At 39.1% G+C, this 27001-nt stretch overlaps 1 protein-coding gene across 1 annotated transcript in view; it reads right to left on the bottom strand.

Moving 5' to 3' along the window:
* The window catches only part of LOC126267005 (transcription initiation factor TFIID subunit 1-like), a 230107-nt gene that overhangs the window by 71239 nt on the left and 131867 nt on the right, over positions 1-27001 (bottom strand). The window contains exons 13-15 of the mRNA XM_049971767.1: positions 15540-15670; positions 15242-15463; positions 10160-10285 (exon numbers count right to left, since the gene is read on the bottom strand). Of these exons, the coding sequence (XP_049827724.1) occupies positions 10160-10285; positions 15242-15463; positions 15540-15670 (479 nt within the window). The remainder of the gene's footprint in view (positions 1-10159; positions 10286-15241; positions 15464-15539; positions 15671-27001) is intronic.

The following is a 27001-nucleotide window of genomic DNA, read 5'->3' on the forward strand; positions in this document are numbered from 1 at the left end:
AAAGGAGAGATTTTGAAAGTATGACAAATGAGGTGGGACTGAGCATTTTCATTCTCACCATTCTTCAGTTAACTCTTGCAGCTTCGAGGCAAGGGTTGCGGAAAGGCAATGACAGAGGAGAGTGGTAATTCTCATACTCTCCTCTATATGACCCGTCCTTCAGTTTTGAGGTCTGCCCCTCCATCTTTTTCAGTTGCTCCCCACTCCAATACCCCTTTTTTCACTGTTCACTCTTATAAAATGACCAAGTCATGCTATTCTCTTTCTCTTTACCAACCACATGTAATTAGCAAACACTGAAGGGTTACAATGTGAAGAAACTGAAAGTGCACAAGTTTCACATGATGATTTTCACTTACATAAAAAGATAAAGAAACTACTATGATGCTTACAAGAAAAAATGCCTCCTCAACTGTCACTACAGATAAAATACTCCTTGGAGTTACAGAAAAGAAAGAGACATTCAGTACATTATCTCAGGAATCTCTTTTCAGATGATAGACCAAATGTTAAGATTTCTAGGAACAATAATATGACAGGACCTCCAATTATGAAAGAAAAAATCAAGAAAGTCAAACAAACTTCTTCATCATGTCTTACACAAACTTTTTAACAATTTGTATGATATAGGTCATTAAAATGACAAATGGCTATTGTCAACTTCCACTAAAAATGAAGAATGCGCAAAAATGTAAAGATCAAAGATTAATGCATCTTATGAGCCATTCCTTGAAAATATTTCTGAAAGTCATCCATCAAAGGTTAAATGCCAAATATGAAGACATTCATTGGGGAGAGTAAGTTTGGGCTTAGGTACAAGAGAAGCAATAGTTGCACTCCAAGTTCAAGCACAAGTATGCTACGATCAGCATAAAAATGTGAGACTATTTTATTGATTACAAAAAAGCTATTGATAGAGTATAACATCACAAATTTATGGAAATTCTCAAATAAGTGGATACATATCAGAAATACATGCAGTGTATAAAGAATTTCTGTTGGAATCAGACACCACATAGTAAGTTTGATACTGAGATCAACAGCTTGTTTAGTATCTGTAGGGAAGCCCAATGAGCATGTGTTATCTTACATCTGTTATTCAATTTGTACTCTGAGAGTATCTTTAAGGAAACACTTGGTGATACAGAAATAGCATAAAGGTTAATCATCAACAACATCCGCTATGCTGATGATACGCTATTGACTGCTAATAATTTATATTATCTTCAATAACTTATCAACATAGCAGGATATTACAGCAGTAATCTAGCTCTCAATATCAACACCAAAAAGATACATTATATGATTGTCACGCAATAACCTAAATTCTCTATTAACAATGGCTTCTTAGTACAAAGAGTAGTCAAGTTTGCATAAGCATCATGCAGTTTTGCTTTGTGAAGACTGGAGATAAAATGTCACACAGAGATTTCCCATAATGGTTTCATAAAATTCAAGCAAATTCTCACAAGTGCAGTTGTAGACCTAAAACTTAAGAGTTCGATTTGTAAGATGTTACATCTGGTCTGTACTTCTGTTTTGTTTTGAAGGATGGGTGCCACCAGCAAAGATGATTGAAGGCTTTGTAATTCGGAATGTTTACAATGTTGGGCAGCAAGAATAACTACCACAGAAAAAATATTGTGATAAATAAATGGAAAGAAACCTTAACAACATTTAAAAGAAGACAACTGCATATCTAGGACATAAGCAAAAGGAACACCTAATAAATACTTCAACAGACGTTAACTGATTGAGGGTGAAAGAAGAAAAGAGTGAATAAGAGTGTGGACAGAATTATCAAGTGCAGGTCAACTACATACTGTGGTTTATAGAATAAAGGTATATTATCAAATCCATGAATAGATAAGAAGAAGAAGAAGAAGAAGAGGTAGTAGTAATAAGTTTCTTTTATTAGATGATAAGAGTTCAACTTTTGTTTCATTTATCTTTTTGCTGTCTCTCTGCGTGCCCCCAAAGAGTTTTTAGCAGGATTCACCTTTCAAATATTCTATAATCTAAGCAGTTGCTCATCAGCACTGGTTAGTAACCATATCCTACATCCCCATGCAGCAACAAGCTTAAATGTAGCTTCATGTATTGTCACACACTAATTTCCCCAAAAATTATGATCTTTCATATAAGGACTTCATTTCACTGAATACAGATTCTGTCTTACTGATATGGGAACTTTGTATTCAAAATTACCTATGGTACGTAAAGCTCAAATTCACCATTAGACATTTGATCGACAGGAAGTGCAAAACGGCTATGAGGGAATGGCTAGAGGACAAATGTAAGGCTGTAGAAGCATATATCACAAGGGGTAAGATAGATGCCACCTACAGAAAAATTAGAGAGACCTTTGGAGGAAAGAATGAATATCAAGAGTTCAGATACTAAACCAGTCCTAAGGAAAGAAGGGGAAGCCGAAATGTGGAAGGAGTATATAGAGGGTCTATACGAGGGTGATGTACTTGAGGGCAATACTATGGAAATGGAAGAGGATGTAGATGAATATAAGATGAGAGATATGATACTGCGTACAGAATTTAACAGAGAACTGAAAGACTGAAGTAGAAAAAAGGCCCTGGGAGTAGACAAAATACTGTTAGAACTACTGATAGCCTTTGGACAGCCAGTCATGAGCAAACTCTTCCATCTGGTGAGCAAGATGCACGAGACAGGTGAAATACCCTCATACTTCATGAAGAATATAAAAATTCCGATTCCAAAGAAAGCAGGTGCTGACAGGTATGAAAATTACTGAACTATCAATTTAATAAGTCACAGTTGCAAAATATAATGTGAATTCTATACAGACAAATGGAAAGACTGGTAGAAGTGGACCGTGGGGAAGATCAGTTTGGATTCCGTAGGAATGTAGGAACATGTGAGGCAATACTGACCCTATGACTTATTTTAGAAGCTACGTTAAAGAAAGGCAAACCTACATTTATAGCATTTGTAGGCTTAGAGAAAGCTTTTGACAATGTTGACTGGAATACTCTCTTTCAAATTATGAAAGGTGACAAGGGTAAAATACAGGAAGCAAAAGGCTATTTACAATTTGTACAGAAACCAGAAGGCAGTTATAAGACTCGAGAGGCACGAAAGGGAAACAGTGGTTGAGAAGGGAGTGAGATAGGGTTGTAGCCTATCCTCGATGTTATTCAATCTGTACAATAATGGAAACAAAAGAAAATTTGGAATAGGAATTAAAATCCAAGGAGAAGAAATAAAAACCTTGAGGTTTGCTGATGGCATTGTAATTCTGTCAGACACAGCAAAGGACATCGAAGGACAGTAGAATGGAATGGACAGTGTCTTGAAAGTAGGATTTAAGATAAACATCAACAAAAGCAAAACAGGGATAATGGAATGTAGCCGAATTAAATCAGTGGATGCTGAGTGAATTAGATTAGAAAATGAGACACTGAAAGTAGTAAAGGAGTTTCATTATTCGGGCAGCAAAATAACAGACGATGGTTGAAGTAGAAAGGATATAAAATGCAGTCTGATGATGGCAAGGAAAGCATTACTGAAAAAGAGAAATTTGTTAATATCGAGTATAAATTTAAGTGTCAAGAAATCTTTCCTGAAAGTACTTGTATGGAATGTAGCCATGAATGAATGTGAAACATGGACGATAAACAGTTTAGACAAGAAGAGAAAAGAAGCTTCTGAAATGTGGTGCTACACAAGAATGCTGAAGATTAGATGGGTAGATCACATAACTAATGAGGAGGCACTGAATAGGATTGGGGAGCCGAGGAATTTGTGGCACAAGTTGACTAGAAGAAGGGATCGGTTGGTAGAACACATTCTGAGGCATCTAGGGATCACCGGTTTATTACTGGATGGAAGTGTGTGTGTGTGTGTGTGTGTGTGTGTGTGTGTGTGTGTGTGTGTGTGTGTGTGGTGGTGGTGGGAGGGGGGATCATAGAGGGAGGACAAAAGATGAATACACTAAGCAGATTCAAAAGAATGTAGGTTGCTGTAGTTACTCAGATGTAGAAGCTTACAAAGGGTAGAGTAGCATGGAGAGCTGCATCAAACCAGTCTTTGGACTGAAGATAAAGATAACAACAACAACAACATGAATATAATACCAACTTCACCTTATGAAATTAAGAAAATTATACAATCTCTCAAAAATAAAAGGTCATCTGATTTTGATGGTGTTTCCAATAGATTACTAATGATTTGCTCCCATATAATAAGTCTGATTGTACCTGAAGTAGGTAATGCATCACTAACTCACAGCATTTTTCCAGAAAGTCTGAAATATGTGGTTGTTAAATTCCTATTTAAGAAAGGTGATAGGAGACATGTCAACAAATACTGAAATGTTTCACTGCTGATGCCATTTTACAGACTTTTTGAGAAAGTGATGTGTTCTAGAATAGCATCTCATCTTAGCAACATTATTATCCTCAACAAACCTAAAATAGGGTCAGTTGATATTTTCTGTGATCTATCTAAGGTATTTGACTGTGTGAATCAGTGTATTCTGCTAGATAAATGGAAGTTTTATGGGATTAATGGTATGGCCAATCAATGGATAATGTCATATCTACCAAAGAAATGCAGGAAGTTGTACTTATTAATGTAACCAATATAGTTCAGGGCTGTAACTGTGATTGGGAAGAAATCACATGGGATTCACCAAGGCTCAATTTTTGGCTCACTATTATTCCTCATATATGTAAATGATCTTCCTTCTAACACACAAGAAGAATGAGTTCTTTTTGCAGATGACACCAGTATTTTAATCAATCCAAGTATACATACAGAAAGAGAAGAACTGGCGATCAAGGTTCTTAAAAGTACCATTGACTGGTTTTCTGTGAATAGTTTCACCCACAATTTGAAAAAAATACAAAATCAAGGGGTACTGCATCAGTGTAACACATGGTGGGGAAATAATACATAGGGTGAAAACTTCCAAATATTTAGGTGTCCATACTGATGAGGATTTAAACTGGAAAATCATGTTTTGGAACTCCTAAAACATCTTAGATCAGCCACATTTGCACTTAAGAGTCATTGTAAATCATGGGGAGAGACAAATCAGTAAGGTGACATACTTTCATTCAAAAATGTCAATGAAATAATCTTAAAGGATAAATCACCTTTACAAAAGAAATTCTTCATTGCTCAAAAACATGCTGTAATATATGTCCACAAATACCCTGCTGGCTTTTGTCTCGGGTTCTTCAGTCGACGTTTGTTTGATGATTTTTCTGACATTCCGCCACCACAAGTGGCTCACATCATCAAAACTTCATCTTCCACTGCTGGTGACAGACTGGAGCCAAGCTCTGAGCATACCAATGTCCAAGAGCTTTTCTGCAGTCATTACTGCTGTGGTTCTTCCCTTGCTGCCTGTAACAGTCATTCGCTGCAGGACAGGAATCCAGAATCCATTCACCTTGAGGCTTTTCTCTTTCTTGTTGAAGCTATTGTCATGTTCATGTATTTCTATAGCTTCCCAGTCCATGTGTGACCGATACCTGCATAAACCATCTGGACCAGAAAAGAGGCATGAGTAACATGCTCGTAATATGAGCAAGATGTATATATGAGCTGCAGCACATCATAAGTGAGATGCAACACCTGGAAAGCGTTCCCATGAGCAATTGGTAGTCAAACAGTTGCATAATAAGTGTTACAGAATCAAAAACTTCGTGAAGTGACATTTTGGAAAAGGATATTTCGGGTACGGCTTGTCTGCCATAAATTCCCAGAGTGATGAACAGAACCGGCCATGTATTGTGCAAATACGGCATGAAGACTATTTATAAACTGACAAAGAAGATCAACGAATGTCTCAGGTCAGCAAAGGAGAAAGAGGACCCACTTACAATGTCAAGAATGTACTGTATACCATGTACATGTGGAAAAGTTTATGTTGGGATGACTGGATGATCAATAAATATCAGGATCACTGAACATAAGCGGTGTAGCAGGTAGGCAGGCTTAGAAATAGGCTGTGGCAGAGCACACACTATGTGACACTGACCACATAGTAAAATTTGAAGACACAGTAGTTCTTACTGTAGAGAAGAGTCTTGCATCCACTTATTCAGGGAGCCTATAGAAATATGCAAACACCACAATACTATAGAAATATGCAAACACCACAATAGCTTCACCAAGGAGGGAAAGCTTCAAGGTGAATGGATGGATTCAGTATTTGGACCTGCAGTGAATGACCATTGCAGGGAGCAAGAGGAGAACTGAAGTGGTAACAACCATGGAAAATACCTTGGACATTGGTGTACCAGGTACATATAATCTGTAGCCACTGACTCGTCTCCAGTCTACAACCAGCAACAGATGATGAAGCTTTGACAAAAGTGAATCATCAGAAAAATCATCAAACAAATGTTGGCCAAAGAACCTGAGACAGACACCAACAGGCAATTTGTCAAAAAGTGGCCACAACAGCCTTAACAATTTTGTACAATGTGTGGAGCTCAACAACGATCATCTTGTAGACATTCAACCACTGATTCATAGTATATTTACTCCCTCATGAATTATGTTGTGAATAATCCACTGGAATTCAAAAGGAACACTGATGTACATAATTACTACACCAAAAGAAAAAATTACAATTCATTACTCCAAATTAAGGTTGCGTTTAGCACAAGAAAGGGGTCACAATGCTGCAACTAAAATTTTTCACCACTTACCCAGTAATATAAACTGTCTCAAAGACAGAAAAGTAAAATTTGAAAAAAACGGAAAATGTTTCTCCTTGACAATTCCTATTCTGTAGAAGAATTTCTATTATTGTAACATGTAAAAGGTGTGCGCAGGAATTACTAATTCACATCCATTATACTATAAAATAAAAACATCAAATGAATGTCAGCTTGTAGCCACATTTACAAATTAATTAGCAATGTGAATGTAAAATGACTCGTTCCACATCATTACGATTTGTTATGCAAAATAAGCCATCACACACGAAATTAACTTGTTCATCAACATTGTTATCTGCCCTTCTTGTGAGCTGCATGTATTTGCTTTTAGATTTATTAATTGTAAGTCACCTTTACTGTGCTACTTTATCTAGCTTAGTCATTGCTCTCTATAATGAAACTCTTCTTCTGCTGCCAATAGCACCATCATCAGCACACACACACACACACACACACACACACACACACACACACACACACACACACACACACACACATCAATATTATCAGATATCTGTAGATTACGACTGGCTACTTCTAATATCAGATTAAAAAGCATTATGGTTGAGGCAGACCCCACTGCTGATGTTAAATGGTGTGTTTACTGCACCTTTCATTCTTGTAAGTGCCACAATGGTTGCTTTAATCAGTGTACCGTATTTGGCTGGTGTGCTCAATCAAGATATATCATTCAACATTTGCCCTCTATTAAGACTCTCAAAAGATGTCTTGAAGTCCACAAAGAGACTGTGGAGGTCAATATTACATTCATATACATTTTCATATATCTACCTCAGCACAAATATGTGATCTATTTTGAGTGTAGAATTAAGTCTCATATAAAATTCCAGACACGATTTTTAAATGTTACAATCGACGGAATAATACTTCAGTAAATGGCATAGTATATGTTATCCCCTCCTTACATTTAGGCCAGATACCTCCCCATGCTTCTAGAACTAGAGTAGAAATCTCCAGTGACCCATGCTTCTCGATTTTTTCCCTTGCTCTCACATTAAACCCACACGAGAGTGTATTCTTTCGTGAAGTGTAACTCCTCCCTTCTGCATGAGCTCAGATGTCATACCATAGCTTGTGTAGCATTGGATAACCTTTTTTTCTTCTTGAAGTGTATGTTCAATCATCTGTAGTTCTGCTGTATAATATGGCAGTAATACATCTTGAGGGATTTCCTGGCAGTATAAACACAGGCTGTCCATTATATTGTGCTTCCTGGTTGCCAGATTTCATTTCATTTTCTTACAGTCTGTATTTTCAGGTTTCTTCTTTTCACCCTTATAGATTTTTCTACTTTCATTCCTTCTATGAGATAAATGTACAGTCAGTTTAGTTGGTTCTGTTTGTGCCTGTGACTTTTCAAGTTCCTTGGAAAATAGGTGCTTACAGCCTTTTTCAGCCATAAACTCTGATGTTCTCAGAGCATTTTTGAATGTCTTTATATTTACTGTCCCTACAATTTGAGCCTGTCCACCTCACTACGCTCCTGTGGTGAACCAACTTCACAGCATAATTTATACCCCATTGCACTTGTTCCACTACAAATAAAACAAACACTGTTAATATTCTACATCTTTACTCTTCATGTCTCTACATTTAGTTCTCAAAATTGTCACCGTGGTGACAAACACATTTCTCCCAACAAGAGACCAGTTTCTTGACACCATCACTGTAGAATGTTTGACTTTGTCTGCAAACCCACAGCCTCAACTCTGCTTGCACTATTTCTTCACTATCAAAGTGAAGTCCTTGAGGGTGTTCTTTACGTTTTGTAAAACAGATGAAAATCGGATGAATGATCAATGACAGTGAACCCAAGGTGTTAAATTGCACTCGAGTGTGTTCATTACATTACATGCCACCATATTATATGTTACAATTTGGAGCCCTCCAGTGGCAGATGGCAGCAAATATGTAGACATGAAAAATAAATATGCAGAAATTTAATAACATTTGTTTTATTTAAAACACTTTGAGAGTTTTCACATAGCAAATTTCGAGGCATTACTTTCCAGCATGTCCTCACAAATTCCGGATAAAAATGTGAAGTTACCTGATAAATGCTATTATGCAATGAACTCTTTCCAGATAAAGTACTTTATTAGTTATAATTTCAAACAGCTTTATCATCTGCCCTTAAAGAACAATAATGTAAGCAGTTTTCAGTTACATGCAATATTCAATATTTGATGGAACCTATCTTCAAAAGTAAACATGTAAAGAATGTGTGAGAGAACTATGGTTGCCAGATGTATGATTTTAGCCAGAACAATATGGAATTTTCCCATTTTGTTCCAGGTATGGTGCATACTTTTAACCATACGCTAAATGTTCTGATTTTTGAACACGAGGCATAAAGACATATTTTCTATACAAAGAGATAGACTTTTTGTATAACCAGTTGCTGTACCAATCATCGCATCATGGAATGAAATAAGTTATATTTTTTAAACTTCCAGCATAAAATTTTACAATGCAGATTATGTTTTTCATACTAGGACGTGCATGTGCAGAGAGAGAGAGAGAGAGAGAGAGAGAGAGAGAGAGAGAGAGAGAGAGAGAGAGAGAGAGAGAGAGAGCGCCTTAGTTTCAAGATATTTTAAAATTAGCTGAAGCACTTTGTATTGTCGATTTCCTTATTGCAGGTAATGTGTATTCAGAGATCACTATGCTTTCTGATTTGTTTTGTGGGAAAGGGAGTGAACATTTGAAACCAAAATTAGCTACTACGCAACACTACAAAGCTGGACCTATATTATAGCACTGATTGGTACATCAAAAATGTGCAGTATTTTAGTTAAATTTGTTTTGAGTGTATTTCCTTCCAATTCATCCATGGAGAGAGTTTTCTCCATTATGAACATTAAATGGAGGGATGAGTGAAACAGATGTTCAGCTGATCTAATAAAATATGAATTGTACATTTATTTCTATTATGATGAAAGTTGCAATTATTTTTACAAGAGTGCTACCTAATGAAAAAAAAAAAAAAATTGAGAAAGGCAAGCTCAACTGATACAAATTCCTCTTAATTATGTTGAGAGCATTTTCAAGAAAATATGCAATAAATACAATTTTTAAAGAAGTCAGTGTTGATTCATGTGTATTTCCACACTGAAATCTGGCAACCCTACTGAGAACAGACAATATATTTATGAAGAAATGCAGCCATCTATCAGTATAACAATAATAATAATAAATAAAATGAAATTAAAATTAAGTTCATACATCCATTTATTCAAAAGATGCTACTTAGGCCAAAACTTTTAAATAATTTTGAAAAAGAAGAAGAAAAGGCTGCTTTTGTGAAGTAAAGGTCCTTTATTTTTCAAATCTTTGTTCATATTTTGAAATATGCACTGTGAAATATTAAGGGATACGCAGAATTTTAACTGGTACATGAGGTAAAAATTACTGGAAAAATATACCTCTTCTTCTGGTACACCAAATTTTCGAAGAAGTGCTTTAGCATTGTTGAGGGAAAGTCTTCTTAGATCAGCATCAGTTCCAGTCACAGTACGTTTTGGCTGAGCTTCTTGTTCTTCTTTTGTTTGCTGAAACAGATGTATGCACACAGATCACTCTCATGTTGTATTTTTTCTATCCTTGTTGCAGAGAGATAATCTCAGTAAAAGGAAAACAGTACATACATGATTCAGTAAGAACATACAACATTATTTCAGCATGATACTATCCTAATTGTAGAAACAAGTAAGGATACAGTTCGCCGTTCTCTGCCTACTGCAGTTCAAAAATTCACATGATCCATGTCTTATATTAACATTTCCTTCTGGATAATGTGCCTGTGCAACTTGGACAATTTCATATGGTAATAAAATGTGGCTACAACATCCTCAGATTGTGCCATCCATTTACAGATTTGTTCTCACATCATCCAATGTCACTCTCTATTTCCCACCCAATTCTGCAAATATTTACTGAATTTTATGAAATTTCCAAATGACTTTCCTTTCACCATGGTCCTGACTACACTACAAAATATGTCTGGCAATGACCATTATAAAATTTGCCATGCCATTAAACATACAAAGACAAGTACATATTGTATCATATCATCATTACTCCATTCTTTCCCTATTCTTCATATGTCACTACACATCTGGTTGGTTGGCTGGGCGGTTGTGTGTGGGTTTAGGGAACAAATTACAAGGTCATTAGTCCCACATTTGTGGAGCAAGTTGATACATAATGGTGCCATTAACCAGAAGTAAAATCTGCCTAACTGTGTTAGCATAGTGCATGAAAAGCAATAGGGCACAAACGTCCAGGTAGCAAAGGCAAAATCAGGCTGCTGTGCTGAGCACAGACAGATGGGGTCTCCCCTCGGGACTCACCTGCAGCATGAAGCACGCCCCCCCCCCCCCCCCCCCAAACCTCAGTTGATATGAGATATGTGCTAAACAATGACATAATAAACAACACCCTTCTAAACACAGACAGGGAAGATCACCGAGATTAAAAGGGTGTGAAAACATCAAACATCAGATAAAGATGTGAAACATAATAAAAGAATGAGAAAAGTGGAAAGACTGAGTCAGCTAGAGAAGCAGGTACATTTGAGGGGCCTCCACCTCAGCTTACGTTGGGAGGCACCCCTCCAACAATGGCCTCAACTTCAATTTAAGTATAACCAAAACATTATACTTGGAATAAAAGCCACCATCTCCAAGAAATTTTTCGTATCTTATCTTTGTGGTCCTTACACTAAACATACATTGGTGAAATCAGAGCCATTCTGCAGTCAGCATCAAACACTGTGTCTCTAAATTTTCTCAGTAGTGTTCCATGAAGAGAAAGTCGCCTTCCTTCATGGGTGTCCCATTTGAGTTCCAGAAGCATCTCTGTAACACCTGTGTATTTTTCAAACCTGCCAGTAACAAATCTAGCAGCCTCAGAATTGTTTCTACATCCTCCTTCAATCTGACCTGGTATGGATCACAAACACTTGAATAGTGCTCAAGAACAGGTTACACTAGTGTATTATATGCAATCTCCTTTACAGGAAACTACACCTTCCCAAAAGTCTCTTCATATACCCAAATTGACCATTCGCCTTCACAACCACAGTCCTCACATGTTCCTTCCATTCACAACCACAGTCCTCACATGTTCCTTCCATTTTCTATCACTCTGCAATGTTATGCCCAGATATTTACACGACATGACCGTGTCAAGCAGGAAATTGCTAATGCTGTACCCAAAAATTACAGGTTTGTTTTTCCTACTCATCAATGTTAAGTTATATTTTTCTATATTTAGAGCTAGCTGTCATTCGTCACACTAACTTGAAATTTTGTCTAAGTCATCTTATATCCTACTACAGTCACTCAACTTCAACACCTTACCATAAACCAAGGGTTATCAGCAAACAACCAAAGCTTGCTGTCCACCTTGTCACCAGATCATTTATGAATATAGAGAATAATAGTGGTTCTAACACACTTCCCCGGGGTACTCCTGATGGTACCCTCGTCTCTGATGAACACTTGCCATCGACGACGACATACTGTGTTCTATTACTTAAGAGGTCCTCGAGCCACTCACATATCTGAGAACCTATTCTGTACACTCATGCTTTTATTATCAGTCTGCAGTGGGGCGGTCTCTGGAAATCGGGGAATATGGAATCAGCATGTTGCCCTTCATCCAAAGTTTGCAATATATCGGGGGAGAAAGGGAAAGCTGAATTCTGTTTGAAAGATGCTTTCTAAAATCATTCTGATTCATCAACATAAGCTTCTCTGTCCCAAGGAAATTATTATATTCAAAATATGAATATGGTCCATAATTTTGAGGGCCCATTCTTCTACCTTTCTTATATACTGGAGTCACCTGCATACTATTAGTCTGTTGGGACTTTGTGCTGGGTGAGCGAAGTGCCATAAATGAAAGCTAAGTAAGGGGTCAATGCCATAGAGCACTCCTTGTAAAACCATATTGGGATTCCAACTGGATATCACAACTTAATTGTTTTCGACTCTTTCAGCTGTATCTCTATGTCAGGGATGCTTTTTACTATGGTGTCCATACAGGAGTCTGTACGGCGATCAAAAGACAGTATGTTTCTATGATTCTCCTCTGTGAATGATTGCATAAATGCAAAATTTAAAACTTCAGCTTTTGTTTTGCTATCTTCAACTGCCACATCAGACTGGTCAACGAGTGACTGGATGGGTGCCTTAGAACTGCTTAGTGAATTTACATAGGACCAGGATTTTCTCAATTTTTCAGCCAGATCTTTCAATAAGGTATGATGGTGGCAGTTGTCACATGCTTCATGTGTAGATCTGTTCACAGATGCACAAATCTCTACTAAAGTTTGCCTGTCGTCTTTTGCGAGTACTCTTTAGTACCAAGAGCAGAAGAACATTGGTTTTCTCAGCATTTCACGAATATTGTTGTTAAACCATGCTGTTTTTTTTTTCTTTTTTTCCAGTCCTTAATACACTTCTCCAGAGCATGATATACAATTAGTTTAAACTTTGGTCATAATTCCTCTATGGCCATCATCCCAGAACTAAACTAAGTCAATTTGCTGTCAGCGAAAATAACTGAACAAAGGAACTGAAACTGAATTTGTTCCTCTACAAGTTGTAGCAAATAACACTGAAGCTATAAATAGGTTTTGTTGTAAGATATATTCACATAATAAACTCTGCAGCAAAAGAAATGTCTGGAACTTTTGTTACAATCCAATTTCATAAAAGCACAAAGGTAACGAATGAGATCATAGATTTGGATACTAACATAGTTGTGAGTTTCATTTGTACCAACATAGTTTGTGTGTCTTGCACATGGATCATGAATTGGTGTAAGATGATAGCTGTTATATCATGCAAGGAAATAAGAGAATTGGCGCTCTTAAGTGACAGTCATAAACTGTCACTTAGAATCAGTGTTACTTAAGGATTATCACCATTATATGTCAAAATCTACAGGGAGGGAAACACAGTTGTAGATTCCATGTTATTTGCAAGGTAAGATAATTGGTATGCACGTGACAGCATGCGTGCCTAACATCTTCCAAAACACCGCACACAGAAGTGAGATTTTTTGGTGCTCGTACCTCAGACTCTATTGGTGATAAGACAGGTAGGGTCTTGTGTTTTGGACAGCCCTAGGGCTAGGGGCCAGTTCTATAATGAACAGAGGGATTGTTTCAGTAGCACTAGCCTACAGTACAGAGTCAAAGTATGAATATCACATTTCCTTCTGTTACGGCAAATGGAGTAAATTTGTTGGTTTTATTTTTGCATGTCATGTGGTCTACAGTGAGCTTAATGGAACTAATGGAGGCCCCATTACTTCATAGGAAGTTCCTCAGGTACCCGCACAAAAAAAATTATTCTCCTATCAGAACACAAAAAATGTGAACATGTTTTGTACCAGTGGCTCGGTTCTACCTTCCTCAGCACCTTTAAAAATTTTGCAATGTGAACATATTCGTACCTTTTTATGCTGAGAGAAAAGAAGGCAGTGGCAAAGAGAAGAAAAAGTAATAACTACTGGAAGATAGTAGACAGGGACACAGTGGCAATGGAACATAACTGACAGTGACAGAACAGTGCTACGAAAAGAATGAAGAAGACAGTGCTATGGGGGTGGCGACAATAAAGAGAAAGAGAAACTGGAAGTACGTGAGAGCCAACGATAATGAGAGAGAGAGCAAGAGGGAGACAGTGACAGATAAAGGAGACTATGACAGAACGAAGGAGGTTGTGGCTGTGACACAGGAGACAGAGAGACAGAAGGAGGTAAGAAAGTTTGGTTGAATGATTGAGGAATGACAATGAGGAGTGGATGGATACAAGCAACTTACAGTGGTGGACAAGTGGGTGTGAGTGAGTTACAGTTAGGAGGGCTTGTGAGAGTTTTAAGTGAGTTGCATATTAAAAAAGTGCAAATATATCCGCATGACAAAATTTTGGGGCAAATTTTTAAAGATGCTGAGGAAGGTAGAATGAGACATCTGGTACCTCACTTTTCAGTCAGAGTCTTTGAAACAAAATGGATAATATTTGCATTTTTTCCATCCATTTTGTTACAGCTATAATCAAATGAAGCACTGAGTATTTCACATTCGTTAAGAGAATAAAAGAATACCATAGGACATTATTAGAGTATTTTGTATGGAAACAGTGAGAAATGAAAAATAAGCTACTGATTTATACTGTTGAAAACAATGTATGTTATGCATCAAGCATGAAGAACCAGCAGTATCATAAGTTGGAAACACACTGGGAAAGAAAGCTCCTGAATTTGTAAATAATTAGGTTTAGTAATTTTCTATGAGGTCTGATTTTATTCCCATATGAATGAATGCTGCAAGTTGCATCAATATTGCAAAAACTTTATGCCTCCTGCCCATTTGTCTGAGTTTCTTTCTAAAACATTCTATTTTTTCTTTTCCATATTTTAACATTATTCACTATTTAGCACTGACCACAGAACAGTGCTAGAAAGCACACAGCTATTCTGAAACTACTCACCGTTGGCTTATTTGGCACCCTGATGTAGGAGAAACCTTCACCACATCCAGTAGGGTCTGCTGGCCCTGTCAGCTGTAGCAGGCATTTACCCTTTATTGCTTGTATGTATGCTCTCGTGGTGTTCCACGGGGCCACCTTAACTTCATCATCCATCTTCAGCTGCATTTCCTCATCATCATCCTCTTGAGTTGTAAATATTGATTTCTCTCCATAACCTGCATCCTAATGAAATTCACACAATTAACAAAATGTCCATTTAAATGACAAATGTTGTGGAGCTGGTAAAACATTCACATGCCTTGAGTCTCTGTTCAGCAGCAATCATACTGAAGTATGCACAGCACTGCTCAGGGGAAACCATAGCACGTATTTCCTCTTCTGTAGGAAGTCTGAAGTCTGGTTTTATGACCCACCAGTTGGAGTCCATACCTGACAAAATTAATTAAAGTAAACATGATAATTAAGCAAACAGGATACTTTTAATATTTTTATTACTTAATTTGGTTTAGATAACAAAATATGTTTAGGGAGAAGAAACAAAGAGTTTGAGGAGGAGATTAGTGTTTAACGTCCCGTCAACAACAAGGTCATTAGAAACGGAGCGCAAGCTCAGGTTAGGGAAGGACGGGGAAGGAAATCTGCCATGCCCTTTCAAAGGAACCATCCAGCATTTGCCTGAAAGGATTTAGGGAAATCACGGAAAACATAAATCAGGATGGCCGGAGACGGGATTGAACCGTCGTCCTCCCGAATGCAAGTCCAGTGTGCTAACCACTGCGCCACCTCGCTCGGTAAAAGAGTTTGAGGTTTGCCAGTATGCTATATAATGCTGTCTGAGACAGCATAGGTCTTGGAAGAGCAGCTGAAAAGAAAGGACAGAGTCTTGAAAGACATTACAAGATAAACATCAACAAAAGTAAAAGAAGATACATTCTTCTTATATTTTTGTCAGACCCTATGTCCCTTCTACACTCATCTGCCTAACCTATGGTACCTATCTCTATGACCATCCCCACGGTAAGACTTGCCCTATGCACTCTACAATCATCACCTATAACAGCCCTGTAACTGGAAAGCATTTATTATCAAAGGGAGAGTCACCTTGTGCCCCAAACACCAGTTTCTCAGAACTCCGCAGGTGAGAACCAGCAATACAACATGTCCTTGGTTCTCACCACCCACCTGCCCTTAATTTACATTAATTTCTTCCATCTCGGCATTTCTTCACTGTAACTACTCTTTGCTTCACTACATTTTAGTTTTTCTACAACTTTCATTGTCTCTCCCGTCTACTTTTCATTGCCCTCCTCCCACCTCTGTTATGTACAATGCACTCCGCTTTTCACTCTTATTAACTCATGCATGATGTTTAAGCAGTAATCTCTGTTTATGTATTACCCTGCCTTCGGCCTTTAAGCTCTCAGGTTTTCAAATCTCGTCCGATGCAGTCTCCAATAATCAGTCTTTCCTTCGCATCCCATATGGTAAGTCTCCCCTGACCCGCAGTTCAGGGTGACTTTCCCAAAATCTTTTCCTTTTCCTAGACCTCTCCAGTCCCTTTCCTACACCCCTCTTCCTTCCCCTTCAACCCTTCTGCCTGAAGGGGGAACCACTGGCTCTGAAAGCTTGCCAATTACAACCATCTTTTATGTGTGTGTTCTGCCGCCACTTAGTGATAGATTTTTTATCTATCCAGTTAAATAAAGCAAAAGAAGAGTAACAATACGAGAGAAGAAAAGTTGCTACTCACCATATAGCGGAGATGCTAAACTGCGATAGGTACAATAAAAAGATTCGCACAGTCATAGCTTTCAGCCATTAAGGCCTTTGTCAGCAGTACACACACACACACACACACACACACACACACACACACACACACACACACACACGTGCGCGCGCAAGTGAAACTTGCACACACATCTGCAGTCTCAAAGAGCTGAAACTACACTGCGACCAGCAGCACCAGCGCATGATGGGAGTGGCTACTGGGTGGGGGTAAGGAGGGGGCTGGGGTGGGGAGGGGGAGGGATAGTATAGTGGAAGTGGCGGACAGTGAAGTGTTGCAGTTTAGACGGAGGGTAGGAGAGAAGGTGCGGAAAGGGGGGGGGGGGGGGGTCTAAGTAGCGGAAAGAAAAGAAATAAAAATAAAAGAAATTAAAAGACTGGGTGTGGCAGTGAAATGACGGCTGTGTAGTGCTGGAATGGGAACAGGGAGGGGGCTGGATGGGTGAGGACAATGACTAACGAAGGTTGAGGTCAGGAGGGTTAAGAGAACATAGGATGTATTGCAGGGAAAGTTCCCAGCTGCGCAATTCAGAAAAGCTCACTGTTGTGTGTGTGTGTGTGTGTGTGTGTGTGTGTGTGTGTGTGTGTGTGTCTATTGCTGACAAAGGCCTTAATGGCCAAAAGCTATGATTGTGTGAATCTTTTTATTGTGCCTATTGCGGCTCAGCATCTCCGCTATATGGTGAGTAGCAACTTTCCTTCTCTTGTATTGTAAAAGAAGAGCAATGAAATACAGACAAGTTAAATCAGGGGATGTTGAGGAAATTAGATTAAGTAATGAGACATTAAAAGTAGTAGATGCATTTTTCTATGTCGGAGACTGGCAACAGCAAGATAATATTTCCTGAAAAAGAGGAAATTGCTAACGTCAAATATACATTTTAGTTTTAGAAAGTCTTTCTGAAGATATTTTGTATGGAAGAGAAATGTGGGTGACAGGCAATCAGACAAAAAGAAGAAGACAGAAGCTTTTGAAATGCAGAGTGACAGAAGAATGCTGAAGATTATATGGGTAGACATACATGAGTGGAGAAAAGGAAAGAGTGGCAAACATCAGGCTAACCAATAAAAACCAAAGTTTGACAGCTGACTGCCTACCTTTTGCAGGCAACTCATGTTTTGTGAATTGCTATACACATTCGCAAAACAACTCAATGAGTTGAAGAGACTAACAGCAAAGATTGGACTCCAGATCTCTTTTGAGAAAACAGAATTTATAATGTAGATCAAGTCAGCAAGAGCACTAGAGGTAAAAGAAGGGGACACCAAATGAATGGAGAAACTTAAATACGTAGAAGAGTGGATGGATTCCAACACCTCCAAGAAAGGTGTCTGCATCATGGAGCGAGAAAATAAACAATGCATATTAAATAACCAAAAATGTCTGAAAGATACCAATATCCATTCACACCCAGATACGCTATTACTGCACAGTAATATGCTTGGAGGTCATATCTGTCATTGAATGCCTTGCCATGAATAGAAATAGTCTGATCAAGGAATCAGAAATAACAAAATGACATGTCTTTACAAAAATCCTACATGCCTTGGAGCAATCAAAGAAAATAGTTAATTCAGAAGATGGCACAATGGTGAACTCTACACCCATGTAGAAAAGATTACATACATTCATGGGAGGAGGATAATTTTCTATGGTCACATTGCTGATGCAAGTTCTACAAGTTTGAGCAACTAAATCTTCTGGTACTTTCTCAACAAGGATGATATCCGGAAATGCATTCCGAACCAGAAAAAACTCCATGAGCATCTTGGTTTGAAGCAAAGATAAACTAAAAACTGTGAAAATGTGAGTGATGTATGGACGAAACAGCATAGGAAACGTATGTCATAGTACTGGCGTGAAATTGAAGCCCATGCACACAGAAAAAGAAAAGCACAGTCAAAACAGTGTCGTCTATAGCAGGCAGGCTGAAATGACAACAAAAAGACAACAATTATTTAGGGTTATAGCTATAATTTGGATGTTATTTCATTGGCACATACAGTATTTGAATTTTTAAAATTCAAAATTGCAAAGAAAGGAATAAATTACAGAGAAAATATTTAACATTAGTAAGAGCCATCACAGCTAATTATGTTACACTTCATATGTAACAGCCTGTTTCGTTAAACAAACATCATCTCGTGACATTACCAACAATCTTCGTAACAAAATCTCATAGAACTGTGCTGATATCACGAAGTGTAATCTTCTTACATAATGTTGAATAAAACAGCAAATTAAATTTTTGAATGTTATTTCCTGATGGTTTTTGTGAGTATCATTTATAAAGAGTACCTAGTCAAGACTTTCTTCTCTGCTGTAATGTTTCCTAACCTAACCTAATTCATTTTTCACTCCAGCAGTACTACTAGCCCAGCTAAGTACACTGCAGATTTATCAATCATCATGCTGTTGCACCACTTGTAATTTGTCCATCCCCAATGTATGACAGCTGGTGATCCCAATAGGAACCTCTGTATTCTGATATTGGTTCAAAAAAATGGCTCTGAGAACTATGGTACTTAACTTCTGAGGCCATAAGCCCCCTAGAACTTAAAACTACTTAAACCTAACTAACCTAAGGACATCACACACATCCATGCCCAAGGCAGGATTCGAACCTGCAATCATTGCGATCGTGCGGTTCCAGACTGTAGCGCCTAGAACTGCTCGGCCACCCCGGCCGGCTCTGATATTGGTCAAACTATCATTAGATAAGCTAATTCCTTTGCGTCTTTGCAGCTACTTTTCAATATTCACATCACTACTATTTTTCTAACATAGTCAGTCTAAGTTACGTTTCTCACTTTATAATATCTAGGTACTATACAATTTGACCCTCCCCCCACGAACTATGGACCTTGCCTTTGATGGGGAGGCTTGTGTGCCTCAGCGATACACATAGCCGTACCGTAGGTGCAAACACAACGGAGGGGTATCTCTTGAGAGGCCAGACAAACGTGTGGTTCCTGAAGAGGGGCAGCAGCATTTTCAGTAGTTCAGGGGCAACAGTCTGGATGATTGACTGATCTGGCCTTGTAACAATAACCAAAACGGCCTTGCTGTGCTGGTACTGCGAACGGCTGAAAGCAAGGAGAAACTACAGCCGTAATTTTTCCCGAGGACATGCAGCTTTACTGTATGATTAAATGATGATGGCGTCCTCTTGGGCAAAATATTCCGGAGGTAAAATAGTCCCCCATTCGGATGTCCAGGCGGGGACTACTCAAGAGGATGTCGTTATCAGGAGAAAGAAGACTGGCGTTCCACGGATCGGAGCGTGGAATGTCAGATCCCTGAATTGGGCAGGTAGGTTAGAAAATTTTAAAAGGGAAATGGATAGGTTAAAGTTAGATATAGTGGGAATTAGTGAAGTTCGGTGGCAGGAGGAACAAGACTTCTGGTCTGGTGACTGCAGGGTTATAAACACAAAATCAAATAGAGGTCATGCAGGAGTAGGTTTAATAATGAATAAAACAATAGGAATGCAGGTAAGCTACTACAAACAGCATAGTGAACGCGTCATTGTGGCCAAGATAGATACGAAGCCCACACCTACAACAGTAGTACAAGTTTATATGCCAACTAGCTCTGCAGATGACGAAGAAATTGAAAAATGTATGATGAAATAAAAGAAATTATTCAGATAGTGAAGGGTGACGAAAATTTAATAGTCATGGGTGACTGGAATTCGGTAGTAGGAAAAGGGAGAGAAGGAAACATAGTAGGTGAATATGGACTGGGGCTAAGAAATGAAAGAGAAAGCCGCCTGGTAGAATTTTGCACAGAGCACAACTTAATCATAGCTAACACTTGGTTCAAGAATCATAAAAGAAGGCTGTATACATGGAACAAGCCTGGAGATACTGACAGGTTTCAGATAGGTTATATAATGGTAAGACAGAGATTTAGGAACCAGGTTTTAAATTGTAAGACCTTTCCAGGGGCAGATGTGGACTCTGACCACAATCTATTGGTTATGACCTGTAGATTAAAACTGAAGAAACTGCAAAAAGGTGGGAATTTAAGGAGATGGGACCTGGATAAACTAAAAGATCCAGAGGTTGTACAGAGTTTCAGGGAGAGCATAAGGGAACAATTGACAGGAATGGGGGAAAGAAATACAGTGGAAGAAGAATGGGTGGCTTTGAGGGATGAAGTAGTGAAGGCAGCAGAGGATCAAGTAGGTAAAAAGACGAGGGCTAGTAGAAATCCTTGGGTAACTCAAGAAATATTGAATTTAATTGATGAAAGGAGAAAATATAAAATTGCAGTAAATGAAGCAGGCAAAAAGGAATACATACGTCTCAAAAATGAGATCGACAGGAAGTGCAAAGTGGCTAAGCAGGGATGGCTAGAGGACAAATGTAAGGATGTAAAGGCTTATCTCACTACATCTACATCTACATGACTACTCTGCAATTCACATTTAAGTGCTTGGCAGAGGGTTCATCGAACCACAATCATACTATCTCTCTACTATTCCACTCCCGAACAGCGAGCGGGAAAAACGAACACCTAAACCTTTCTGTTCGAGCTCTGATTTCTCTTATTTTATTTTGATGATCATTCCTTCCTATGTAGGTTGGGCTCAACAAAATATTTTCGCATTCGGAAGAGAAAGCTGGTGACTGAAATTTCATAAAAAGCTCTCGCCGCGACGAAAAACGTCTATGCTGTAATGACTTCCATCCCAACTCGTGTATCATATCTGCCACACTCTCTCCCCTATAACGCGATAATACAAAACGAGCTGCCCTTCTTTGCACCCTCTCGATGTCCTCCGTCAATCCCACCTGGTAAGGATCCCACACCGAGCAGCAATATTCTAACAGAGGACGAACGAGTGTAGTGTAAGCTGTCTCTTTAGTGGACTTGTTGCATCTTCTAAGTGTCCTGCCAATGAAACGCAACCTTTGGCTCGCCTTCCCGACAATATTATCTATGTGGTCCTTCCAACTGAAGTTGTTCGTAATTTTAACACCCAGGTACTTAGTTGAATTGACAGCCTTGAGAATTGTACTATTTATCGAGTAATCGAATTCCAACGGATTTCTTTTAGAACTCATGTGGATCATCTCACACTTTTCGTTATTTAGCGTCAACTGCCACCTGACACACCATACAGCAATCTTTTCTAAATCGCTTTGCAGCTGATACTGGTCTTCGGATGACCTTACTAGACGGTAAATTACAGCATCATCTGCGAACAACCTAAGAGAACTGCTCAGATTGTCACCCAGGTCATTTATATAGATCAGGAACAGTAGAGGTCCCAGGACGCTTCCCTGGGGAACACCTGATATCACTTCAGTTTTACTCACTACGGGTAAAATAGATACTGCCTACAGGAAAATTAAAGAGACCTTTGGAGATAAGAGAACCACTTGTATGAACATCAAGAGCTTAGACGGAAACCCAGTTCTAAGCAAAGAAGGGAAAGCAGAAAGGTGGAAGGAGTATATAGATGGTCTATACAAGGGCGATGTACTTGAGGACAATATTATGGAAATGGAAGAGAATGTAGATGAAGATGAAATGGGAGATACAATACTGCGTGAAGAGTTTGATGGAGCACTGAAAGACCTGAGTTGAAACAAGGCCCCGGGAGTAGACAACATTCCACTAGAACTACTGACGGCCTTGGGAGAGCCAGTCCTGACAAAACTCTACCATCTGGTGAGCAATATGTATGAGACAGGCGAAATACCCTCAGACTTCAAGAAGAATATAATAATCCCAATCCCAAAGAAAGCAGGTGTTGACAGATGTGAAAATTATCAAACCATCAGTTTAATAAGTCACAGCTGCAAACTACTAAAGCGAATTCTTTACAGACGAATGGAAAAACTAGTAGAAGCCGACCTCGGGGAAGATCAGTTTGGATTCTGTAGAAATGCTGGAACACATGAGGCAATACTGATCCTTCAAGAATATAATAATTCCAATCCCAAAGAAAGCAGGTGTTGACAGATGTGAAAATTACTGAACTATCAGTTTAATAAGCCACAGCTGCAAAATACTAACACTAATTCTTTACAGACGAATGGAAAAACTAGTAGAAGCCGACCTCGGGGAAGATCAGTTTGGATTCCGTAGAAATGTTGGAACACGTGAGGTAACACTGACCCTACGACGTGTCTTAGAAGCTAGATTAAGGAAGGGCAAACCTACATTTCTAGCATTTGTAGACTTAAAGAAAGCTTTTGACAATGTTGACTGGAATACTCTCTTTCAAATTCTGAAGGTGGCAGGGGTAAAATACAGGGAGCGAAAGGCTATTTACAACTTTTACAGAAACCAGATGGCAGTAATAAGAGTCGAGGGACATGAAAAGGAAGCAGTGGTTGGGAAGGGAGTGAGACAGGGTTGTAGTCTCTCCCCGATGTTATTCAATCTGTATATTGAGCAAGCAGTGAAGGAAACAAAAGAAAAATTCAGAGTAGGTATTAAAATCCATGGAGAAGAAATAAAAACTTTCAGGTTCGCCAATGACATCGTAATTCTGTCAGAGACAGTAAAGGACTTGGAAGAGCAGTTGAACGGAATGGATAGTGTCTTGAAAGGAGGATATAAGATGAATATCAACAAAAGCAAAATGAGGATAATGGAATCTAGTCGAATTAAGTCAGGTGATGCTGAGGGAATTAGATTAGGAAATGAGACACTTAAAGTAGTAAAGGAGTTTTGCTATTTGGGGAGTAAAATAACTGATGATGGTTGAAGTAGAGAGGATATAAAATGTAGACTGGCAATGGCAAGGAAAGTGTTTCTGAATATGAGAAATTTGTTAACATCAAGTATAGATTTAAGTGTCACGAAGTCATTTCTGAAAGTATTTGTATGCAGTGGAGCCATGTATGGAAGTGAAACATGGACGATAAATAGTTAGGACAAGAAAAGAATAGAAGCTTTTCAAATGTGTTGCTACAGAAGAATGCTGAAGATTAGATGGGTAGATCACATAACTAATGAGTAGGTATTGAATAGAATTGGGGAGAAGAGGAGCTTGTGGCACAAGCGGTTGGTAGGACATGTTCTGAGGCATCCAGGGATCACCAATTTAGTATTGGAGGGCAGCATGGAGGGTAAAAATCGTAGAGGGAGACCAAGAGATGAATACACTAAGCAGATTCAGAAGGACGTAGGTTGCAGTAGGTACTGGGAGATGAAGAAGCTTGCACAGGATAGAGTAGCATGGAGAGCTGCATCAAACCAGTCTCAGGACTGAAGACAACAACAACAACAACAACAACAACAACATACAATTTGACAAAGGGAATTTTTTCTTCCCTCTACCTAGTACAACCCCTTCATTAGATATCTTACCATCATCAGCTGCATGAATTTGCTTTTTCTTCCAATAGTTTTTATTATGTTTATTATATTGTCTATCAATCATCTCTACAGACGTCTGGGTTTTACTAGGGTGACGCACACATCATAAACACAAATAGTTTCTAGAGAAATAGGAAAGTCATTAGCAAGCAGTCTCAAACAGTAGTCGAACTGTCTGATTATTCTGTCTCCAAGCATTGCTACTATGATACTTCCCCAGAAGTCCAGTATAAACGGCAATTCTTACTCAAATCATAAGCCCATCGCAAGAGCTCTTCCCTAAATGCATCTCCCTCCTCACCCCAACTACACGCAGCACACACACCTTCCAAATGTTTTCCAAAATCATTATATCTAACCATCCAGGACACCCAATTGTACAAAGTTACACAGCTTCCACAAATATAATTTTAGTTCTTCTTGACTAACACGTCCAATCCATTGCTCACAACCTACCTTTCCATACCAAACACACAAATTCAACCATCCCCACCATATTACCACGTGGACCCCTACTCACTGTTGATGCCACCTCCCTAACACCAACATCACCAATGATGATGGCCTTGGCATTTTCAAACACTACCACTCTCAATATCCTACTAACTTAAACTGCCCACATCATTCCTTAGACACCTAAAAGAACTGCATCTTTACCCATAACTTCTCATTTGCTGGATAAATATACAAACAAATCTGCAGCACAGTCATAGGCACCTACAGGGTATCCTCTAATGCCAACTTTGCTAGACACCCAAAATCCCAAACCCCTCATCTGGTATAGGTTCATGAATGATATCTTAATGAGCTGGACCCAGTGCAAGACATTCCATCCTCGTTTCTCCACAGCCTCAAAACCCACTCTCCCATCCACTTCACCTGGTCCCCAGCCCCGCAGGCCACATTCCGAACAGTGACCATCTCTTTGATGGCTTCCAATTTTTCTTTTTCCTAAAATTCATAATTTTCCTAGAATATCACGTTAGTCGATGAAATATTTCAACTAACTGATAATCAAAAATACTTTAACTTCCTAATGTGTTTATGTATTCTATATTATTCCTATCTTTTATGTTAACATCTGAAAGTTAAAGCAATAATGGAAAATCCTCAATGGAAAAGTACATGAAACAATGGAAAAGCTCTTGCTTTTTTTCTAGTAAGGGTACTCACATTCACACACAACCACACAGACACCCAAACATACACGCTCACAGTAGTAACAACACTAATTACTGAATATTGAAAGCATTTACCTGGGTAATTACAGGTGAGGAATGAGTAAGGAATGACACAACGGAATGAAGGGTTACCAGGATAGCATGAAGAAGGCCTTTTGCCAGATAACTCAGCAGTTCCAGAATGAGATTTTCACTCTGCAGCAGAATGTGCACTGATATGAAACTTCCTGGCAGATTAAACTGTGTGCCGGACCGAGACTCGAACTCGGGACCTTTGCCTTTCGCGGGCACGTGCTCTACAAACTGAGCTACCCAAGCACGTCTCATGCCCCGTCCTCACTGCTTTATTTCTGCCAGTACCTCGTCTCCTACCTTCCAAACTTTACAGAAGCTCTCCTGCGAACCCTGCAGAACTAGCACTCCTGAACGAAAGGATATTGCGGAGACATGGCTGTGAGGACGGGGCGTGAGTCGTGCTTTGGTAGCTCAGTTGGTAGAGCACTTGCCCGCAAAAGGCAAAGATCCCGAGTTCGAGTCTTGGTCCGGCACAAAGTTTTAATCTGCCAGGAAGTTTCAACTCAGTAGTTGCACACTATGAAGGTAGTTTAAAAGGTAGAGCATATAAGGGACAGAGAGAAAATGAGGGGGAGAGGAGGACAACAGAAAGTAATGAAGAGAGACATAGGGAGGGGATAGAATAAGGGGGAGGGGAGGAAAAGAGGGAAGAGGAGGGCGACCACATGGAAGGAGAGGGAGCGGCACAAAGAGTAGGGAGAGAAGGCAGTACACAATCAAGATGGGGGAGGAGTGGTGAACTGAAGAGAGAAGGGAAATGGTAAGTCAAGGTGGGGCAATCAGAAACAAATGAGTGGAGGTATAGGCCAGTGGGATTGCAATGTGCTGGAATGACAATCCCCACATGCACAGTTCAGAGAAACTAGTGCCAGAAGGGATTATCAGAATGGCCTGTGTAGCAGAGCAGCTGTTGAAGTCATTAATATTGTGCTGCACAGCATGTTCGGCAACTGGATGGACAAATCTGCTGTTGCCACAGTTTGGTAGTGGCCATTCACATGAATGGATGGTTGGTTACTTGTATGCCACACAGAATGCTGTACAGTAATTGCATGGCTGCTTTCATATGGTACCCTGCCTTTAATTGGGCAGGAGATGGCTGTGATGGACTGTGACATGAGGCAGTGGGTGGATATATGGAACAGGTCTTGCAGCTGGGCCGACTTCAAGAGAATGACCCATGGGGTGCAGGATTGGACTAGGGACAATCAACGATCTTCTGTAGGTTTGGTGAGTGGCAGAACACTGCTTTGAGTGATGTGGATAGAATATCCGTCATTTCAGGGTATGAAGAGAGGTAGTCACAGTCCTGATGAAGGATGTGATTGAGCTTTTTAAACGCCAGGATCATCCTGGGTGATTAGAGGACTGCTG

Source organism: Schistocerca gregaria, chromosome 4, assembly GCF_023897955.1.
Source record: "Schistocerca gregaria isolate iqSchGreg1 chromosome 4, iqSchGreg1.2, whole genome shotgun sequence".
Taxonomy (NCBI): domain Eukaryota; kingdom Metazoa; phylum Arthropoda; class Insecta; order Orthoptera; family Acrididae; genus Schistocerca; species Schistocerca gregaria.